Source organism: Myotis yumanensis, unplaced genomic scaffold, assembly GCF_028538775.1.
Source record: "Myotis yumanensis isolate MYYU_CA2020_CCGP unplaced genomic scaffold, mMyoYum1.0.hap1 SCAF_4, whole genome shotgun sequence".
NCBI lineage: Eukaryota > Metazoa > Chordata > Mammalia > Chiroptera > Vespertilionidae > Myotis > Myotis yumanensis.
The window spans coordinates 104,601,066-104,622,066 of NW_027223755.1; the positions used below are offsets into that span (position 1 = coordinate 104,601,066).

Sequence of the window (21,001 nt, forward strand, 5' to 3'; positions counted from 1 at the left end):
TGCCAGGGTCAGGGCTGACCTTTTGCAAATGTATTATCAGTCAAGGTCTCCGGAGCAACAGAACCTATGGAGGGAGGGGGAGAATAAGGAATTGCCTCATGCAGTTGTGAGGGCTGGCCAGTCACATCTGCGGGGTGGATTGGGGGGCTGGGGACGCAGGGAGAACCAATGTTGTAGATCAGAGGCCCTGGAGCGGGAAGGACCCGTGCTGCAGAGGAAGTCAGAGGCAGTCTGCTGGAGAATTCTCTCCTCAGGGAGGGTCAGTCTTTTTGTTCTATTCAGGCCTTCAATTGATAGGATGAGGCCCACCCGCACCATGAAGGCCCATCTGCTTTATTCTACCAATTAAAATGTTAATCTCATCGAAAAACATCCTCTCAGAAACACCCAGAGTAATGTTTGACCAAATACCTGGGCTCCCCGAGGCCCAGACCAGTGAACACATAAAATTCACACCCACGTTCTTGTTCTATGACAAGAAATTGAAAATTTATTTTATTTTTCAGTTAATTTGCTTACTTTATGTGGGTAAAAATACATGCAAAGGGCAGCAAGATCTAAAGGTACAAAGGAGCTTATGGTGAAGAGTCAGTCTGCTGCTCTTCTAATGAAATGAGAGGTTATACTGAGTGTGTGACCCAGCCACCGTCGCAAGCCCTTGGTTATATCATATGCAAGTAAATTATATATGTAATTTATGTAAGCAGATCATGTAAGTAAATTGCAATCCTGTAACTAGCCTTCAAGGTAGGTCCTGTGATTGTCCCCATTTCACAGACATGAAATTGATTCACAGGGCAGGTGACTCACACAGCTGGAAAGTGGCAGGTGGAGGCCTCCATCGCTGGTGGAGTAACTTCACTGCTGTGTCCCTAACCAGCAGACTGCACACACTGAGGCTGCAGAGAATTCATCACAGCCTGGTACCCGGGGTCAAATCCAGTGGCTGGAGTGGCTCTGGGTGGTGGGGAGGGGGCACTTGCTTCTGGTTTCTATGACCAAAGGATCACAAAGACCTCAGGCATCCTGGTCAGGAATTTGGGGCCCTGGGGTGCCCTGGGCACAATCCAGCCCCAGCCAGCCAGCCCTGTTAGACAGGCTGAGTCAGGGGCCTGACCTCTGTGGCTGTGGCATTTCATTCATGTTTACTAGGGAGCTGGAGGGACTGTTTCCTGCAGGGACAGGCCCAGGGACCCACTGGTGGGAACCAGCCCCTCCTCCACAGTCATGGTCAGGAGGTGGGCCGTGCACCTGAGCCTGGAGCCTGAGCTTGGAGTTTTTCCCAGCAGCTCAGGGCAGATGGAAGGAGGGGGGGAATAGCAGAGCTCCCACTGACTTAGTGAGCATCTGTTCCATGCTGTGTAAATATTGTCTTGGTTTGGATTCCCCCAGAAACAGACTCCAAGATGGGGATTCAAGAGCAAGTAATTTATTTGGGAGATGGCTCCTGGTAGGGGACGGAAAGGGAAGGGCTAAAACTGGCTTTATCACCAGCAAGTTCACTGGGCGGTGGAGTGCCACCTGGCTGGGGAGCTGGGGGCAGGGCTGAGCACGAGCCCCCACATCGGCCGCTGCTCCCACTCCAGGGGCGAGGCAGCTGGGCTGTACACACTCTCCCTTCCCTCGGGTTGTGGCTGTTCCGGGTGTTGAGTCCAGCACTCTGGTTGAGTGCCGGCACCCAGGCATTCTCTGAGTCACCCTATCACAACCCAGAACCCACCTGGGAGGAAAGACTGAACAAGACAAGACATTTTAGATGGCAGATGATAAAAAAAAAAGTGTCTGCAAGGTGTTAGGTTAGGTGGCTCAGGAGGCGGCGCAAGAAATAGAGCCCAGTGAATCAGAAAAGAAAGGAAAGGAAAAGGTTTATTTCTGCGTCCCCGGGAGACCCACGTACCCCCAAAGACAGGGCACGTGGATTCACGCCAACATGGAGGGGGGCGCTTTTTTTATACTGCGGTTTGGTGAGGGGCGGGGACATGAGCTGAGGTATTCAGTTGAGGAAGTTTCAGCTGCAGGGGGGTCAGCAAGGTATTCAGGAATGAGTCAGTATCTGTGTGGGGGTATGTGGATTCAGGGAGAAGAAGCCGGTATCTGTGTCTGGCACGTTGACCTGTGAGAAATTCCAGGGGGAGTCCATTGTCTCATCACATGTCTGTATGTATCTGATCCTGGGCTCTCTCTGACCTAACATCACAAGGTAGAGTCTATATCAGGGGTGGGAGCATCCATTTGGTCTGGCCCTGCCAAGGCATTAGGGGTGGGTTAATTAAATGTTTGACCCACTATAGCAGGCTAATTTTTAAGTTGATAATTTTATATGGTCCGAGAATGATGTTATAAATATGCCCTTGGCAGAAAAAAGGTTCCCCATCCCGGGTCTATATCAACCCATGTAACTAAAATGTCCATATGTGGGTGATGCTTAGGCACAGCCAGATCCAGGTGGTTAAAGTGTCGGCACCTGCCCCTCTGCAGCTCTCGGCTCTGCACTCTTCTCCGTGCCCTTCATTCTCTGACAAGCTCACAGGGGTGGTGCGATGCCACCAGCAGCTCTGGGCTTACAGCCCACCAGCCCAGCAACCCTGGCGGAAACTAGCATGGCTGACTCTGCAGCCTGACCACCTGGTGCAAACCCTGCCCTCCACCGTCTAGCTCTGACCTTGGGCAGACTCCTCAGCCTCTCGGGCCTCATTCTCCCCTCCACCACACAGGGATACGAATAACACCCTCCTGCAAGTGTTGCTATAGGACTGAAGGGCTGGGGAGATAGACTGCTTCGAGGAGCACCTGGCTCCGGGCAAGTGCTCGGCCGGGTCAGCTGGCACTGTGCTCACAACTGTCAGCAAAGCCTCGGAGCTGCTTCTCATTGCCTGGCTTGGGTCCGGGAGGCTCTGTGAAAGAGACACTGGTGCTGTCGCAGAGGCAGAGGCAGAGGGAGTGGGTGACAGGCAGCAAACTCTCACAACTTCCTTATAGAGACTGTTCCCCGTTCTCCCATTTCACAGATGAGGAGACCGGGGCTGAGGACATGAGAGTTACTTGCCTAGAGCCATGGTCGGCAAACCGCGGCCCACAAGCCACACGCGGCTCTTTGGCCCCTTGAGTGGGGCTCTTCCACAAAATACCACGTGCAGGCGCACGTACAGTGCGATTGAAACTTTGTAGCCCATGCGCAGAAGTCGGTATTTTGTGGAAGAGCCGCTATTTTTTTTTAAAATTTCTTTATTGATTAAGGTATTACAAATGTGTCCTCATCCCCCCATTAACCCCCAGCCCTCCCCCCCCCACTCATGCTCTCATCCCCCTGTTGTCCGTGTCCATTGGTTTGGCTTATATGCATGCATGCAAGTCCTTTGGTTGATCTCTTCCCCTTACCCCCACCCTCCCCTACTTTCCCTCTGGGGATTGATAGTCTGATCGCTGTTTCTCTGTCTTTGGATCTGTCCCTGTTCATCAGTCTATGTTGTTCTCTATATTCCACAAATGAGTGAGGTCATGTGGTATTTACCTTTCTCTGACTGGAAGAGCTAGTATTTTGTGGAAGAGCCACACTCAAGGGGCCAAAGAGCCGCATGTGGCTTGCGAGCCGCAGTTTGCCGACCACTGGCCTAGAGTAACAGACAGGACAGCGAAGCCAGGATTCACACCCAGGCTTCAAGCTCCGGGCTCTGACTAGCTCTGTCAGGCTGCCTGCCTGGGGGCCACAGGTGGCTTTGGAGGCACCTGGGTGTGTAGCTCCTGGGAAGCTTAACTGTGACTCAAGGACAGTTAAAGCTGCAGGTTTTCGGTTCAGTACACAGAGCCCTGGGTTGGGGAGTTGAGGTAGCAGTCCGGGGCTGGCAGCATACGTCCCGGGGATGTGCCCTCGTGCATGGACAGGGCCAGCAAGTGAGGCTGGGCCTCAGGGCCCAGGCCTGGGGCTGTAGGTTAGGGCGTGCTCCAGCTCAGCCCAGCCCACTCCTGGGTGGGGTTGGCAACAGGTTGTTGTCTTCTCAGACCTCAGCAGGAACCTGGGTATTGAGCACCTACTATGTGCCAGCCCTGGTCCAGGCCCTGGTGATCCAGTGAGCAATACACTGACCCTGCTCTCACGGCGTTTATGTGTCAGTGGGCAGGGATAGATAAGAATCACGAAGGTGGGGTAGTGATGATACTACCAAGACAGCAACAGGGTAATGGCTGGGCATCTCTGAGGAGAAAAGACTTGAGCTGAGACCTGAATTATTTCAAGGACTAGCCCTTTGCAGAGGGGAAAGCCTGTGCAAAGGCCCTGAGGTAGGAAAGAGCTGCTCAGTTAGCTCATGAATCAGAAAGAGGGCTGGAGGGTGGAGCACAGGGAGTGAGGGGAGGGTGGCTGAGATGAGGTCACAGAGGTGGACAGGGGTCAGAGCACACAGTGAGACCAGCAGAGGGACTCGGTGCCACGCAGACCTCTGTGGCTTTGCAGATGGGGCTGCCGTGACCTGGTTTACATTGTAACAAGATCCCTCTGGCTGCTGCATGACGCGTGGCCTGTTGGGAGCCAGGGTGGGAGTCGGGTGACCAAGGAAGAGACCACTGCAGGGTGGAGAGAGTGGTGGCTCTGCGTGTCACCAGTGGCTGGACTCTGGACAGTAATGGGCTTGCTGAGGGGTTCATTGTCAGCATGACTAGTTGTGACATTTTATCCTGAACAACCCAGGGCAAGAACCTGGGTGGTGGGGAGCCTGCTGAGACCTGGTCGTGATGTGGGGCCCTGGCTTGTCACTTGGCTGGGGAGGGTTCTAAATCTGCGCCACCAGCAAAGGCGATTCAAGCAGCTGGAGTTGGGATCTGGGTCTGACCCTGCAGGCAGGCTGGGCCTCTGGTCTGTGTGCTGCCTCTGCTGGGGCCAGCGGGAACAGCAGGAAAACCCGGCCTGCAGGCGGGGCAGGGTCCTCGCACCCACCACCACGGAGAGCCGGGATCTAGTGGGCAGAGTGAGGATCAAGCTGGTTCCTGGGGACTTCTTGGCAAGAGCCAGAGCCTAGAAAGAGGCCTGATGGGGCCTGAGGAAGGTAGGGTGGGAAGGGACTCACTGTCCAAGTGACATGTGGACAAGGGCATGTCAAGGTCACAGCAGCTGATAAGGTTAAAGAGCTGTCGTGTTTGTAAATAGGTGTCAGGTAAATCTGGTGAATTTGGCATCTATCAGTTTTGATCAGGCAAAGAGCTGGGGAGCTGGGAAGGAGAGCGAGAAGGGGCCACGGGGCAAGCTGCAGGCCAGGTCCCTCTCGGAGCTCCACAGTGGAGAGTGTGGGTGGCAGTCCCCGGTGACGTTGTTTGAGCTACACCTGGGCCGGCTCCACTGACCGCTGCTCAAGTTGACAAGACACCAGTCTGTACTGCTGGTGTTCACTCTGTGAAAAATAAAAGTGGCTTTTCAGAAAGTTCCCCCCAAACAAGTTGTTAAAAAAGAAATGGAACCGAAGTATGTGGGAGCCGCCTGGTAGTGGCCAGCCATCCTGCTGGGCTTCCTGGGACTTCCATCCTTCATGGCATGCCACCAGCACCAAAGTTGGCCTGAGTAATAAAATGAAGAACCAGCATGCACAGAGCTCCGAACCAGCTCCCAGGCCGTGCTCTGTACCGGCAAATGCAGTCTTGCATTTAGTTAATCAAACAACCTGTGCGGTAGGAACCGCTGTACATTGTCAACACGATGTACAGAGGAAACCCAGGCTCAGGGCAGCCAGTAAGTGGTGAAGCCAGTGTTCAGAACCTGACTGCAGAATCCCGGCCTTGACCTCTCCACTGGCCCTCCTGAGCCAGCTAACACGTCGAGTGCTCACTGCGCACCCACATCAGCCTAGTCCCCGCAGTCACACCTAAACACAGCCTTGAGGCATGTGCTGTGCTTTTTCTAATGCTCATTAATATCAGTATGTAACTTAGTATTTTAAAAGTTAAGCCCTGCATCAACTAAAAGCATTTGGAATACTTTATCAGTTTCTTAGGGCTGCTGTAACGAAGGCCCGCAATGTGACTGGTCTAAACAACAGGATCTTATATCTCCAGTTCTGGAGGCTAGAAGTCCAAGAGCAAGGTGTCATCAGGGCCATGTTCCGTCTGAGGCACCAGGAAGAAGCTGTTGACGGCCTCTGTCCTAGTGACCGGTGGCAGCATAACTTCAGCCTTCACGTGGCACTGTCCTGTGTGCGCATCTGTCTCTGTGTCCACGTTTCCCCTTTTTATAGGGACACAGTTGTATTGGATTAAAGCCCACCCCGATGACCCTAACCTAACTCGATCAGTTGCAAGTACCGTATTTCCAAATAAGGTCACAGGTACTACGAGTTAGGATTTCAACATCTTTTGGTGGAGACACAACAACCCTTAACACATGTTCATATGCAGCATTTTGAGAAGTAGAACTTAATGAACTAATTTATAATCTGCCTTTCTCCAGATGGTATGTAGTACAAGACTTTAACAAGTACGTGAGGAGATGACGGTGAAGAAAAAACATGAGAAAGAAAATCAGATGAGCACACGGATGCCTGAGGGGGTCCCGGTTATGACTCTGACCTTCCTGGCCAGCCTGGCAAAGAAGCATGCGTTCACATAAAAATGCATGTCGCTCGGTCCATCTCATATAAAAAGATTGCCAGTTGCCCCAGGTACTTGGTTCTTAGAGCAGTTTGTCCATCTGTTCTCTTAAAGAGACACTGTTTGAGGAAGTGGAGTCTTCATTTTGAAGGGGTTTGGGGCTTAGCCTTTATCTGTTAAGTATACTTGGCTCCAACATAAGCCAAATTTGAAGAAAGGAAAGTTGAAAACCACGGCATTGTCACACCCTCACACTGAAAAGGGATTACAGTGGTGCCTCGTGTAAAGTGAGGATTAGTTTCTAAAGGTTACAGAAAGTGCAGGTGGCCCAAACCCAGCTGATGATCAAGCGCAGCACACAGGGCTCTGTATAGACACCACCGTACAGACACATCACCTCTCGGCAAGCCTAAGAGTCATCTCTCCTCCAGGGTGGAAACACAATCACAGCTCCCGGCCGAGCCCCAGGTGAAGCAGTCAGCTTTGGTCAGGGTCTGGGTTGCAGGGAAAATGGGTGTTTTTAAACACTGGCGTTATGCTGAGAGCACTGGGATGTTGACATCTCCAGAGGCATAAGGAACCTGAGACTTGCTGAGAGGAATCAAACCAGCTCACCCTTTTCCAGGCAAAGTCTGGACTGCCTACATGCTTTACCTTACATCAGTAGGGGTTATCTTTTTGGTGCATAAAAAAAATCATCCTTTTTACTTCTTCCTGGTGAGCTTAACCTTTTATCACCATGTGTTCTCTCTTTTTCACTCTAGTAATACTTTTTTGCCCTAATGTCTACCAGCTTTCTTTTGGTTAGTGTTTACATTGTGTATCTTTCATTTTTTCACTTTCAAACTTTCTCTTCTAAGCAGCATTTAATGCTTTTTAAATTTTTATCCTCTAACAATCTATGCATTTTAATGGGCACATTTAGTCCATTTATATTTAATGTAATTGCTGATATATTTGAGTTTAAATCTACTATCTTATTGTTTGCTTTTTATTTGTTCTGCCTGTTTTATGTTTCTCTTTCTTCCCTTTCTTGCCCTCTTTTGAACTGATTACTTTATATTATTCCTATTTTTCCACTCTATTAGCTTGTTAGTTACACATTCTTTTATTATTCTTTTAGTCATTACCAGAAATTGCAACATGCATTCTTGACCTATTAGAGTCTACTTTAAATTAGCAAGTTTACCACTTCTCATTCAAGAGAAGGACCTTACAGCTCTGAAACTCCATTTACTCTCCTCTCAACTGAAATGCTATTATTGTCATGCATTTTAATTCTCTCTACATTGTAAACCTCACTAGATGATGCCATCATCATCATTTATTATTTTACACAGTCAGTTGTATTTTGGATTTGCACACAATATTAGCCGTTCTGTGCCCTTCACGCCTGGCTCTCTCCAGGCACCCTGACTCTCAGATGTAGCCCTGACTTTGTCGCCTGGGCTTCTCAGCTTCCCAGCTTTGCGGCAGCTCTTTTCAGAATCAGCAGTACCTTAAGGGGAAACCTTCCAGGTGCTGGGTCACCTCTCTGAGTTTCGTCTCCAGCCTGCGTTGTCCTTATAATTGTTACAGCCCTGTTTGCTTTCCATGCCTTCAAACAGATTGTTATAATATTTGGTCCAACTTTTCTAGTTGTGCTAGAGTTGGTCTGGGTTAGCTCACCTGCCATTACCAGAAATGTAACCAATTGCCTGCACTCCTTAAAGAGGCATTTCTCTCCTTGCCCCCTTTTCTCTGGCCAAGGTGATAAATTTGAGTTGTGTCAATTAAATGTGCATACGATGCAATTCCACAAGAGCTTAATTCCTTTATCACTGTAATCGTCCCTGCTTCTAATGAAAAGGCCTCATGTGCTGCATTACTCTGGTCTCTGTCCATAAGCCTCCCAAGAAACTTCTAGAGCAGTGGTTCTCAACCTTCCTAATGCCGCGACCCTTTAATACAGTTCCTCATGTTGTGGTGACCCCCAATTTCATGGTTACAAATGGAACATAATTAAAGCATAGTGATTAATCACAAAAACAATATATAATTATATATGTGTTTTCCGATGGTCTTAGGCGACCCCAGTGAAAGGGTCGTTCGACCCCCAAAGGGGTCGCGACTGACAGGTTGAGAACCGCTGTTCTAGAGACTTGTTATGTTCTTGAGGGAGAAAGAACAGCAGTCTTTAATGTGGAAAGTTTTCTGTCCAAGTTGTCAGAATGCTCTAGAGAAGTGATATATTTGAACCAGTTTTCCCAGACAAGATGCCAACCCTAGAAATAAAGTAACTCCCCTCAGTGCGAGGGAATTCGAAGACCCTGACAGGCCTGCAGTTAGCATTTCTCCCAGGAAAACCTGCAGCAGAAGGACCATTCCGCCAAGTCCAGAGTCTTATATTTGTCAGTGTTCATTATTAATAGCAAGTGACAGAAATCCCAACTGGCTGAAGCAACAAAGGAAAATATATTGCTCCCAGACCCAGAAAGTCCAGGACTCTAGATCTGACCTCAGGCATGGTGGGATCCAGGTCCTCGGATGATTCTCACTAGGAAGCTGTTTCTTTATCACTTACCTCTATTTTCCTCTAGCCCAGTGGGTCTCAAACTTAAATTGTGCATTAGAAGTTTTTTGCAAAGCAAATTAAAGCACAGATTGTTAATTCAGTGCATACGTATTTTAATTCTTAACAAGTTCTCAGGTGGTACTGATGTTACAGGGATCACTTTGAGAACCACATCTCTAGTCTCAGGCATAGCCTGGAGACGGCCCCAGGCTCCTTTCACTGGCTTAGCATCCCCCAGGGAAAGAGACTGCTCCTTTCCCTGATAGTCCAGCAGAGTCCAAGACCCAGCTCTCCCCCCAGCCGTCTCCAGTCTCCGTGGTCGGGGGGAGGAAGTTCTCTGATTGGCCAGGCTGGGCCAGGAGTGGGGTCAGATCTATCCTAACCACAGAGACTGAGAAGAGTGTGTGTGTGTGTGTGTGTGTGTGTGGGGGGTCCCTGAAGGAAAACCTGGATGCTGTAAAGTCACTGTTGCTAGAAAGACAAAAGCAACTGCTGTTCATCTATATATATAAAAGCCTAAGCGACCATTCGACCGGTTGCTATGATGCACACTGATCACCAGGGGGCAGATGCTCAACATAGGAGCTGCCTCTGGTGGTCAGTGCACTCCCACAGTGGGAGTGCTGCTCAGCTGACCAATGGGCACCAGACACTGGGCTCATGGCTGGCCACCATAAGCCTCTCCTGATCAGGATTGACTGGGCATGAGCCCACGGCAGGTGCGGTGGGGCTGGGATGAGCGGGAGTGGCGTGGCACCAGGCCCAGGCTCGGGCTCCTCCCCAGCCATCTGCCGCGGTCCGATCCCCGCAGGCCACACCCAGGGACCCCACTGGTGCACGAATCTGTGCACCGGGCCTCTAGTTTCATATAAAAATTAACCGCACATTACATTTTGTTACAAATTCTTCTGAGGCAGGGTATGGAGCAGAGGACTGGAATATCCAGGAGGAAAGAGTAGAAGTCATTAGTCGGGCTCTAGTTTGTTTGGCTCAGTGGATAGAGTGTCAGCCTGTGGACTGAAGGGTTCTGGGTTTGATTCCAGGTCAGGGCACATGACTGGGTTGCAGGCTCGATCCCCAGTTGGGGGCGTGCAGGAGGCAGCTAATCAATGATTCTCTCTCATCATTGATGTTTCTATGTCTCTCTCCCTCTCCCTTCCTCTCTGAAATCAATAATAAATGTAAAAAGTCATTTAGCTGGGTGGCAGCGGGAGCCCTGATTTTCTTCCTTGAAAATCGTGTGCGTTCCTGGGCTGAAGAAGAGACAGCAGAAGGGTGTTAAGAATCACAGGCAGTACCTGCCCATGGAGAGGTCGCCAAAGAAGCTTTAAAGATGAGAACACAGGCCTTTGCAAGCTGTGTGTATCAGCTATTTATTGCTGCCTCATCGTCTATCCCAAAATGTCGTGGTTTAAAACAACAGCCCTGGCATTGCTCAGGGTCTGCAGGTGGGCTGATGGCTCTGCAGTGAGCTGGTGGGTGGCTGGGCTGGCTGGTCTCGGGTGGCCTCCCCCTCTGTCTGGCTGCCCAGCCGGCCCAGGACCTCAGCTGGGAGACTTGTCTCTGCTCCATGTAGTCTCATCATCCAGGATGTGGTGGTCTCGGGGCAGCACGAGAGGAACGCCCAGTGTGTATGTGCTTTTTAAAGGTCCTGCTTGGTCATATTTGCCAGCGGCCTGTTGGCCAGAGGAAGGCATCAGGAAGGCACCCAGCTAGAGAACTTGACCGCATCTGCTGGGGGAGAGGCTCCACCATCACCGTGCAGAGCGGCCTGCGTCCAGAGGCCAGGAACTGGTGGCCATTTGTCAGTCTCTTTCACCAGCAGAAGCATGTTTTCTGAGGAGGCGGAGCCATTTCGAAATGCACGGGGCCTCTGGAGTCCCAGCACTCAGTACGCAGGACCCTGGTGGACCACTGTCCCGGGGTGTGAACTGCTTCCGCCCCCCCAGTTGAATTTGAGATGAGAATATGGGCATCTCAAGACAAAACAGGGCTCCTCCTGCCACTCCAATTCAGGCTTTTCTACTCAGCTGTTTCCCTGGACCTTTTGCCACACAACGTTGCATATACTAGTAGTCTCCAGGCCGACAGGTGTGTGGCAACAGGGATTGGAGGTCCACTGTCTCAAGGGGCACTGCTCCCCAGCTCCAGCCTATGACTGTCGCATGGGAATGCCAGACAGGGTTGCCAGATCGAATGGTTTTTCAAGAGATGCCAGGAATCCCAATTTTTCTTTTTTAAATAATTCTTGGCATCTATTTCCAATAAAAACACACACATACATAGAAGTCACACAACACACATCTGCTAGCTGGTTTGGGCCTGTGGACTTCTGGCTTATGATCGATCTCTATGCTAGACTCTTTCATGGGTTTCATATTTGCTGTCTCAGTGGATTCCCAGGTGATTTGGCCGAGACTCTGAATTTGAGCTTTTCGAGTCACAGCTGGTGGCCAGGAACAAGTCACCTGGCCGGTCAGCCGACCAACAGCCCCCAGTCCCCCTGTCTTGGTAACATGTGTTGTATTCATGGTAAATCTCCTGAATGACACGCTCTTTGTTTCTCTGCAAGAGAGACAAGGCCAAGTCCCGGTGAAGCGAAGGGAAAGTGACACGAACAGCAGGGGGATGGTTTTCAACCAGAAAATAGCGGTTTGGGATAAATTAAAATGTGCAATTTGGCTTTTGTGGTGGCACAAATTTATTGTGTGAATAAATGCACACTCTCTAGATCCAGGATGAGAATAAATCCCCACCCCCCACCCCCAGTGTGCTCAAGCTGCTGCAGAAATGGCTCACCCGAGTGAGCAGGGACAGCTTCACAAAGAGTTGAAGTGTTGTCACCTCGTGTGTCGTGAGGATCACAGTAAGCACAAGGCGGTCAGCAGGAAAGTGGTTCAGGCGGACGCGGCCCGTGGACAGACGTCTGGAAGCCGCGGGTGGGGAGAGCTCCGGCAGCCGAGCTGCGGAGTTGACCTTCGCTTGGAGAAAGGGTGATTTAATTTGAAAAGCATCTTCTTAGCATAATATGACTCCAAGGGCACAGGCAGCGCCCAATGATCATTTGCCGGAGGAGCTCCCCTCCCAAACGAAAGACGCCGGAGCAGAAGGTTTTGTGCGGACAGAGCTGGGTCCACTGGGAGAGACCGCCTTCCGCGGTGTCCTTTCCCAGAAGAGGTGGTGTGGGCTTGCAGGGCCAAGGACAGGTGGTGACCTCAGGCAGCTGTCCACCCAGCCCCGGGCCACTGGGGCACCTGGGGCGGTACAAAGGCCAAGGTCACACGCAGATCTTTGTAAACTGATATAAAGTGTGCCATGCCGGAATGGAGAAAGAGCTCACGAATTTCAGGTGCTGCCCGAGCTCTCCTGCCCCTCCCTTGCGACCCCTCCCCCCCCCCCCCCCCCCCCCATGTCAGTGCTGCACATTCGTTTAGCTGTATACAGGATCTCAGTCCCTTATTTATAGAATCATCCATAGCAGGATTTTCCACCTTTTTCTCCTGATGGCACACATAAGCTAATTACTAAAATTCTGCAGCACACCAAAACTATGACTAAAATACGTATAATTTTGATTCATTCACACTGGACGGCTGTTGTCATTTGTTTATTTGACAGTCGAAGGGGAAATAGGTCAGTGCCCCTGACTCATAGGATGGCATGTTTTAAGAAATCTTGGGACCCACCAGGGTGCCGTGGCACACCCGTTGAAAATCGCTGCTCTGTAGGATCTGGAGGGTCAGGTGATGGAGGAAACAATATGCTTTAGTGATATGCACAGATACAGAGATTGATAAGGTTTGGGGTTGGAATCATTTTCCATCGTTCATTTGATAAAAACCATGATGCCAGGTGCCCGTAAGCAAGATGGGCATGGCCTCCTGAAGCAGTGTCAGGCCTGTGGGCTTAAATGGCCGCAGAGAACTGAGCACAAGACCTCTCCACCTTCACTGCCCACCGCGCTGCCCTCGTCCCTCGCTCCAGCCCCCCTGCCACTCCTCACTCTTCACTGAGCCCACCTCTGCCCACCTCAGGGCCGTGGCACCTTCTGTGCCCGTGGCCTGGAACAGCCTCTCTGGAGGGGTGTTCTCAGGTTTACTGCCTCGAGGTCTCTGCTCAGATGTCACCTTCCTGACTGAGTGTCTCCTTTCCCTCAGCATCCTTCCCTCCTGGCTTCTCTCTCCCTCGCCTGCTTTGTCTCTTTCCCCAGCACTCACCACCTGCTGGCATGTCCTGTGTGCACCTGCCTGACCTGTGTCTGTCTCCGCCCCATGATTGTGAGTGTGAAGACAGTGTGTGCCTGTTGCACCCACCTCTGTAGCCCTGAGCCCAGAGCAGCGTGGCATCCCACAGCGTGGTCAGGTCTAGAGCCCGTGTCCTGCTGCCTTCGCGCTGCTGGGAGGGGGTTCTGCTCAGCTCCCCTTGGGCATCATGTGTTTGCAGTGCAGGGGTCAGCCCTGCTCCGCTGTAGCTCAGGACCAAGTCCGTTGGTGTCCCTCACTCCTTCCTCCTGGCCTCCCAGCTCCTTCAGGCGCTGGGTCTCCTTCTGCCCCGAGGGAGGAAGACCTCAGCGTAGCCCTCGGCACCCTATTACCCGCCGTGTTTCAGTCACTGAGGATCTGCCTCCTGCAGCTTGTTAAACCGGGTGCCTTGTAGCTCGTACCATCCCTGCCCTGTTTCTTTACCTTCTCATCCCTCTAGTGCAGAGCAGGCCAAGGAGCTGATAAGAAGGGCAAGCAGGGAAAGTTAACGCAGCTTTGGCCGGGTGAGCAGAATCCCCGGGTCACCTTGCAAGCAGCTCATTACTTTTTTGTCCCCTAGGAGCAGCACTGGGCAATGACAGAGTCCATCAAAGTCAGAAAATGGCCCATTGCTGCTTACCACGCAGGCCAGCCAGCCATGGGTACTCGAGGGTTCCTGTGGGTGCCCTTGACCCTCCGCCCTCTTCCCCCTGGGGAAGTAGGTTGGACTGTACTAGACCAGCCCCTGGGTTCTGTTGATCATGCTTCTTAAAACTGGAGTATGTTATGAACAAATAAAACTTAAGGGGGTTTCACAAAAATTTCATATTTGAGCTTTTCCTGAAAAAATAAAGTGGCAATACTAGGAGCACAGGCCAATATGGCAGAGCCGGGCGTTGGCTCCTTATTGAGGGGGGCCCAGCCCCACGTTCAGTCTCACTCGGCGTGCCTGCCTCTGGCGCCTGGGCGTTTGCATCCACAGCCCCTCTCCTGGGTGCCTGGGAGAAATTGGTAGTGCCCCATTTTAGTTTGGCTTTTCCATAAAAACCTATAGCCCCATCACCCAGCGCCCGGCTGTACTGGAAGTCCCCCGTGGAGCTGCCGTGCCCGCTCCCTCCCCTGCCAGGGCCACTCTTACGCTGCTACTTGAACTCTCATCAGACACAGCGTTCTAGCAGCACATAGCAGAGGTCAAGTGCTCCAAGAGGAATCTCCAGTCATCAGCAGTGATGGTTTCCCCAGGTCATGAGGCTGGAAGGATGCTGTTTTCCAACAAGCCTTACACCAGGTCATATGTATATATATATATATGACCCCCGCTGTGCCCACTCAGCAGTTCCACTTTGATGCCAACACGTCCCGGACCCAGCCTGTCCAAACCTGAGCCCCGCTCCTTCTAAACCTGCTCCCCAGCCCTCCCCAGCTCAACTGTATGCAAGTCCATTGTCCATTTCCTCAGGCCCAAAGCCAGTCACTTTTAGTCCTCTCTCCCCCAGCCGCACCGACGCTGTCGGGAAAGCCTGCTGGCTCTGTCTTCCCCCGTAGCCCTCTGCCTCTGCGCCCATGCCCCCCTGCACAGCTGCGCTGGCCGCTGACCGCCTCTCTGAGCTCACCCTCACCTCCCTCCAGTCTGTTCTCCACCTGCGTCAGCTCAGGTCGTCCCCTGCTCCAAATCCTCCCGTGGTTTCCCACTGCACTCAGAGGAATGGCCTTACCGTGTCCTCCAAAGCCCTGTGTGACCTGGCCTTCCCTCTGCGCCAGCCCGAGGTGCCTTGCTGCCCCACGGACACACCACAGGCCTCTCGCTCTGCCTGGTGCCTGGGCCATGCTTACCTGGTGCTCCCTGACGCCCACCCTCCACCCCGCACCCCATCTCCTTTACCCTGCTCTGCTTGTCATGTTTTTCCATGTCATTTTCTGCTATCACCCTGTACTATTTATCTTTCTCTAGCTATTGTGTCTCTCCCCAAGGGTGGGGGGTCTTGATTTGTCTGATCACTGCTATGTACCCAGTGCCAAGAACAGACCTGGCAGAGTGGCATTCAATAAACTCAGTAGGTAAAGGCCTCTCTCAAGATCCCAATAGAAATATGTTGAGTTTTGTTTTAAGAAATCATTGAAGGATCTTCTTTTTTAAAAAATTGATTTCTAGAGAGAGAGGAAGGGGGAAAGAGAGAGACATTGACATGAGAGGAAAACATTGATTGGCTGCCTACTGCATGCACACTCCCTACCTGGGATCGAACCCACAACCCAGAATCAACCAACAACCTTTCGGTGCACAGGACGACACTCAACCAACTGAGCCACACCGGCCAGGGCAAGCATTTCTATTTTTAAGTGGAGAGTTTTTTTTTAAACATAGAAAGAATTCAAATATAAACAATTGAGAGGATGTTCTAGTGAGCCACATGTGTCCATTACCAGCTATTTTCATCTCCTCTATTCCCCAGATGATTATGAGGCAAATTTAAGTCATCATATTATGCTGTAGATATTTTAGCATGCTTTTTTTTTTTTTTTTTTTTACAGCTACATAGTACTCCACAATTAGGTGGATGTACCATAACTTATTTTATTCAACCAGTCTTATTGGGCGCTTTTTGCATATCACTTTATACTTTATGAAACCAATTTTCCATTATTGGAACTTCCAAAATCAACTGTACCTTTGCAATACTATTTTTCTTAAATTGAAGAGTAATTTTTTTTGTAATTCTTGTTATTCCTGCAAAAACAAAATAAAGCACAAATATTTCAAAATATTCATCCTTTTGCCCTGGCCAAGTGGGTCATTGGTTGGAGCATCGTCCCATTCACCAAAAGGTTGTGGGTTCGATTCCTGGTCAGGGCACATACCTAGGTTGCAGTTTCAATCCCCAGTCAGGGAGCATAGGGGAGGCAACCAATCAGTGTTTCTCTCTCATATAGATGTTTCTCTCTCTTTCTCTCTCCCTCCCTCCCTCCCTCCCTCCCTCCCTTCCTTTCTCTCTAAAAAATCAATAAACATATCCTCTGGTGAGGATTAACAAATAAATAAATATTCATCCTTTTCCATGATATTATGTACTATTCCTTATAGATACTTTGTTAGAAGGTTAATTTTTAATAACTTTTTATTTTGATATAATGTCACACTTAAAGGAAGTTGCAAGGATAGTACAAATGACCTCCCATAAACCCCTCCTCCAGGCTCACCAGTTGTTAACATTTGGTCCCAATTGCTTTATAATTGCTGTGTATGTATGTGTGTGTTTTTGTTTTAATCATTTGAGATTTTAAAAAATGCATCATTCCCTTTTGCCCCTGAACACTGCAGTATGCAGAGTTGCCTTTCTGTATCTGGGGGGATTGGTTCCAGGACTCCTGTGGACACCAAAATCCGATGCTCAAATCCCGTATATAAAATGGGGTAATATTTGCATATAACCTATGCATATCCTCCTGTAGACATTAAATGATGTCTAGATTATTTATGATACCTAACACATTGTAAGTGCTATGTAAATAGTTATTATTCTTATTGTTCAGGGAATAACAACAAGGAAAAAAGCCTGAGCATGTTCAGTACAGAAGCAACTATCATAGGCCTAACTAAACGGTACACATTTGAATCTGCGAATGTGGAACCCGCAGATACGGAGGGCTGGCTGTTTCTCCTGAGGACAAGGGCGTTCATTTTATGTTACCACGGTACACTTAAGTTATGAACTTTAGGCTAAATTAGCATTAAGATCATACTGTTACCTAAGCCACAGACTAGGTTTGCATTCCTCCCCTTGCTACAACGATGCTCTTACAGCTAGTTCCCCCAGTCCGGCCCCAGGCCGGCCACTGCCTTCAGTGGCATGTCTGCCAGTCTCCTTTAATGCGGCAGCTCTCCAGGCTGTCTGTGTCTTTCATAACCTTGACATTTGTTTCATAAATTGTTCTCAACTTGAGTCTGATAGTTTTTAAGCTGCACTCTGAGAATGAATCTAAAGGGAGACCCCCTGTTTTTGCCCCCAGGACCTGGAAGCCGACGGGAGAGACTCCCATCAGCAGCCCGAAAACCTGTGCTCCAGGCTGAGGACCCGCAGGAAGATGCATCAGCTGTGCTCCGAGCCATCCAGGTGGAGAATGAAGCCCTGCAGAGGGCGATCCTGAGCAGAAGGGCAGAGCCCCCCACCAGCCAGCTGCAGGTGCCAGTGTGTTCCCTGGCAGGGGGAGGGGACCTAGGAGGACTCTGCTACTCGGGTGGTGGGGGGGGGGCACATGTCTGAGCAGCACTGGCACAGAGCACGTGGTGAGGAGAGTGATGTGTGGGCATCTCTGACCTCACGCTGACCTGCACATTCATTGCTCACTGCATCGTCCCTCACCGCCTGCCAGAGGTTCCATTTCTTCCACCTTCCCATTTTCCGTTTCCTGCAGAAAGCCCAAGGTGGATGCCAATATGCCTCTCATCCTTGACGATTTCCCTGCAAACCTGACACCTTAGACTAGGGTTGCAAACTGTAGTTAAGAGAAAGGATGGAGTAAATGGCAAGCCCTGGCTTCTCTGGAAAGACGTCACTCCCAGAGCATGAGCCCGACAGGCCTCTGGGCCTCCCCACCCCTGCAGTCCTGCCCCAGCCTGCTTCACCTGCTCAGAAAGCCTCCGTGGCCCTGCAGTGTTGGAGTTTGTGCCTGCTGCCCTGGGCTTTGAGCAATAAGCAGGAGAAACGGTGGGGTGAGCAGGGCCCCTTGGGAGCCGGAGGCCCTGACGTGTTTTGGTGTACACATCCTTTCTTAAGCGCGCTCTCTGACTCGGCTGCTGAAACCTTTGACCTTAGCTTGTCCCTCGGATGCTCACAGAAACCTTGGAACAGGCAGCACTGTTTCATTACCCTATCTACAGAGGTGCCGATGGCACCCAGGGAAGCAAGGTGGCTTACTCAGGCCGTGTCTTTGGAAGGGGCCCGGGTCTGCCTGCCTGCCAGCCTGGAGCCCGTCCACACCATCCATTGCTTCGCAGTCTCCACCATAGCCTGTTTTTTGGGACATTCATCGAGTGGCACCTGTTGTCTGTTTTCCTGGAGCTCAGTCCTTTCCTGGTGTCTGTGTGTAGGAGATCACAAGACGGCCCCTGCCCCTCTTCACCCTCATCTGTCAGTGAAGCACAGACAGTGGATGGCTTTGTTCTGACCTCAGGTCATGTGATTACATCATTCCAGGGCGTGGAGGAACCCCCAGCAAAACCGTGGACTGGTCTGCTGAAGGCACAGGAGGAGAGCCGGGAGGTCAGTGGAGGCCCAAGAGGAACAGCAAAGCCCGTGCCCACAGCACCTGATGCTCCAGAGAGCTTTCCTCATCACCCCGCAGGTCCTCCTGGGCACGGAGCTGTCCTGCCCATTCCACAGATGGGAAGGCCTGGCTGCAGGGGCTTAGCCAGGCCTGCTGACTCCAGTTTCTTATTACATTTCTTTTTTAAAATATATATATTTTAATGATTTTTTTACAGAGAAGAAGGGAGAGGGATAGAGAGTTAGAAACATCGATCAGCTGCCTCCTGCACACCCCCCACTGGGGATGTGCCCGCAACCAAGGTACATGCCCCTGACCGGAATCGAACCTGGGACCCTTCAGTCCGCAGGCTGACGCTCTATCCACTGAGCCAAACCAGCCAGGGCTCTTATTACATTTCTATTTCCTGACAAGACAACACCAAAAACAGATCTTGGCGTTCTGAGTAAATAAATTATAGCCCTATCTACCCAGGTCAATTAGACCTATCTCGGCAAATACAGGCGGGAATTAATAAAATGCCCGGGAATGTCTTTTTGGTTGTGCTCCAGTCTGTGCTGTGTGCTCAGCATACAGATCAGATTAGCCCCTGGCCTTGCGAAGCTTTCAGGCTACAAGCAAATGAAGCCATAAACAAACAGGTGACTTCAGGGAGATGACAAAAGCTGACTGGGTACGGGATGGTGGCTCCCTCCGGCAGGTGGTCCGAGGAGGCCCCTTGGAGGATGTCCCATGTGAGCCGAGCCCTGTGTGTGAGGAAGGAGCCAGCCAGCAACAGGAAACAGCATCTCAAGTAGGAGGAACAGGGAGCAGCTTTGAAGTGAGGATGAGTTGGCAGATCAGGAAGAAGCCTGGTTTGGGGGGAGCAGGGGGGTAGGAGAGGAGACAGCATCCAATTGGGATAGATGGTGTGCAGGCAGCACCGAGAGCACTGTGGAGGTTTCTCTCTGTATCCCTCTCACTTGTTCTGCTGCTTCCTGGTCATCTTGAACTGTCCCTGGCTGATGTCTGGACAGGTCTGCAACACTCCCCACCCACCCTGTGCTCCAAGGTTTCCGGATGACCTGACCCCTGACCCACAGGGCCTCCAGTGGAAGCATTTGCAGATAGAGAGCAGAACACATCTCCAGTTTAGATGATATATGACAAAGGGGGAAAGGCGAAAGGGCCTAATGATGTTACTAGAATTCTCCATGGAGTCCCATTACGTTGTCGCAGATAGAACAGGGGTTGAGATGGGGAAAGGTGTTGATGAAATTTATTTTTAACTTACTGATTTTAGAGAGAAACATCAATTTGTTGTTCCACGTATGTATGCATTCATTGGTTGATTCTTGTATGTGCCCTGACTGGGAATCACACCCACAACCTTGGTGTGTGGGACAATGCTCTAACCAACTGAGCTACCCGGCCAGGATCTAATTTATTTTTAAGGTTCTTTGGAACTTAGGGCGGAGAGAAAGAGAGGGCCAAAGAGGAAAGGTACGCACCTTGAGGGAAGAAGAGGGGGAAAGGCGCAGGCCTGAGAGAGAGAGTGCACGCGAGAGAGACATTTTTCAATAGCTCATTGAAGCAGATCGTTTCCTGAGACTTCCCAGATCATAGAAACTGACACCCCGTCTTTTTGCAAAGCTCATGGGAGGGGGCGCTTGATCTCATCAGCCTGGGCAGACGCTGTCACTCTCCCTCCTGTCCCCTGCTTTCTGCAACGGGGCTGGAGGCCTGAGGAGTATGTCCCTTTGACCGTGGCTCTGCTGTATCTTGGGCCAGGAGTGTCACCTCAGACATCTGTTTAATAAGCCTTTCCATCCTCAGCCGCTTCCCGTCACCATGGAGACCAACACGGAGGAGCCATCCCAGGCAGCAGGGGGAGCCAGAGCCGTCAGCGCAGCCATTGACAGGATCGGCCTTTTGGGGAGCAGGTACTTACCACGAGGACTTCAAAACCAAAACAAGAAGCCAATGGCAGTGCAGCTGGGAGGGCCCAGGTTACTCCAGACCATTTAAAACTGCTCCTTTAGACTGTACCCGCCCTCACCCCCACTCTAGCCCTAAACGCAAAAGTGACGACTTCTTTCAGGCAAATATCTCATTGCTTGTTCAGTTCAGTCCAAGCTGGGTAACACTCCACCCTCCTCAAAGGTTCCCACGGGAGGCCCCCCACAGGGGGCGGTGCTGAGTTTGTCCCCAGATGGCCTGGGCTGGGGCGGGGGCTGGCGGTCCAAAGCGGCCCCCTTCTGTTCTCTGTTAACGTTTGTTCTGATACAGTCTTCTGCTCCATTAACATGCAGCATCGGTTATTGGAACCGTCAAGTTTCATTATCAGAATAAAGGCTTTCCTCTAGTTTTCAGGCAAAATTGATCTTCTGAA

At 50.9% G+C, this 21,001-nt stretch overlaps 1 protein-coding gene across 5 annotated transcripts in view; it reads left to right on the top strand.

Moving 5' to 3' along the window:
• KATNIP (katanin interacting protein) overlaps nucleotides 1-21,001 on the top strand; it is a 207,911-nt gene that overhangs the window by 122,509 nt on the left and 64,401 nt on the right. For 3 of the 5 annotated variants that reach the window (XM_070413423.1, XM_070413428.1, XM_070413427.1), the window contains 3 exons: nucleotides 17,374-17,546; nucleotides 18,561-18,626; nucleotides 20,446-20,552. In XM_070413423.1, the coding sequence (XP_070269524.1) occupies nucleotides 17,374-17,546; nucleotides 18,561-18,626; nucleotides 20,446-20,552 (346 nt within the window). The remainder of the gene's footprint in view (nucleotides 1-17,373; nucleotides 17,547-18,560; nucleotides 18,627-20,445; nucleotides 20,553-21,001) is intronic. The other 2 variants (XM_070413426.1, XM_070413425.1) reach the window with 2 other exon arrangements.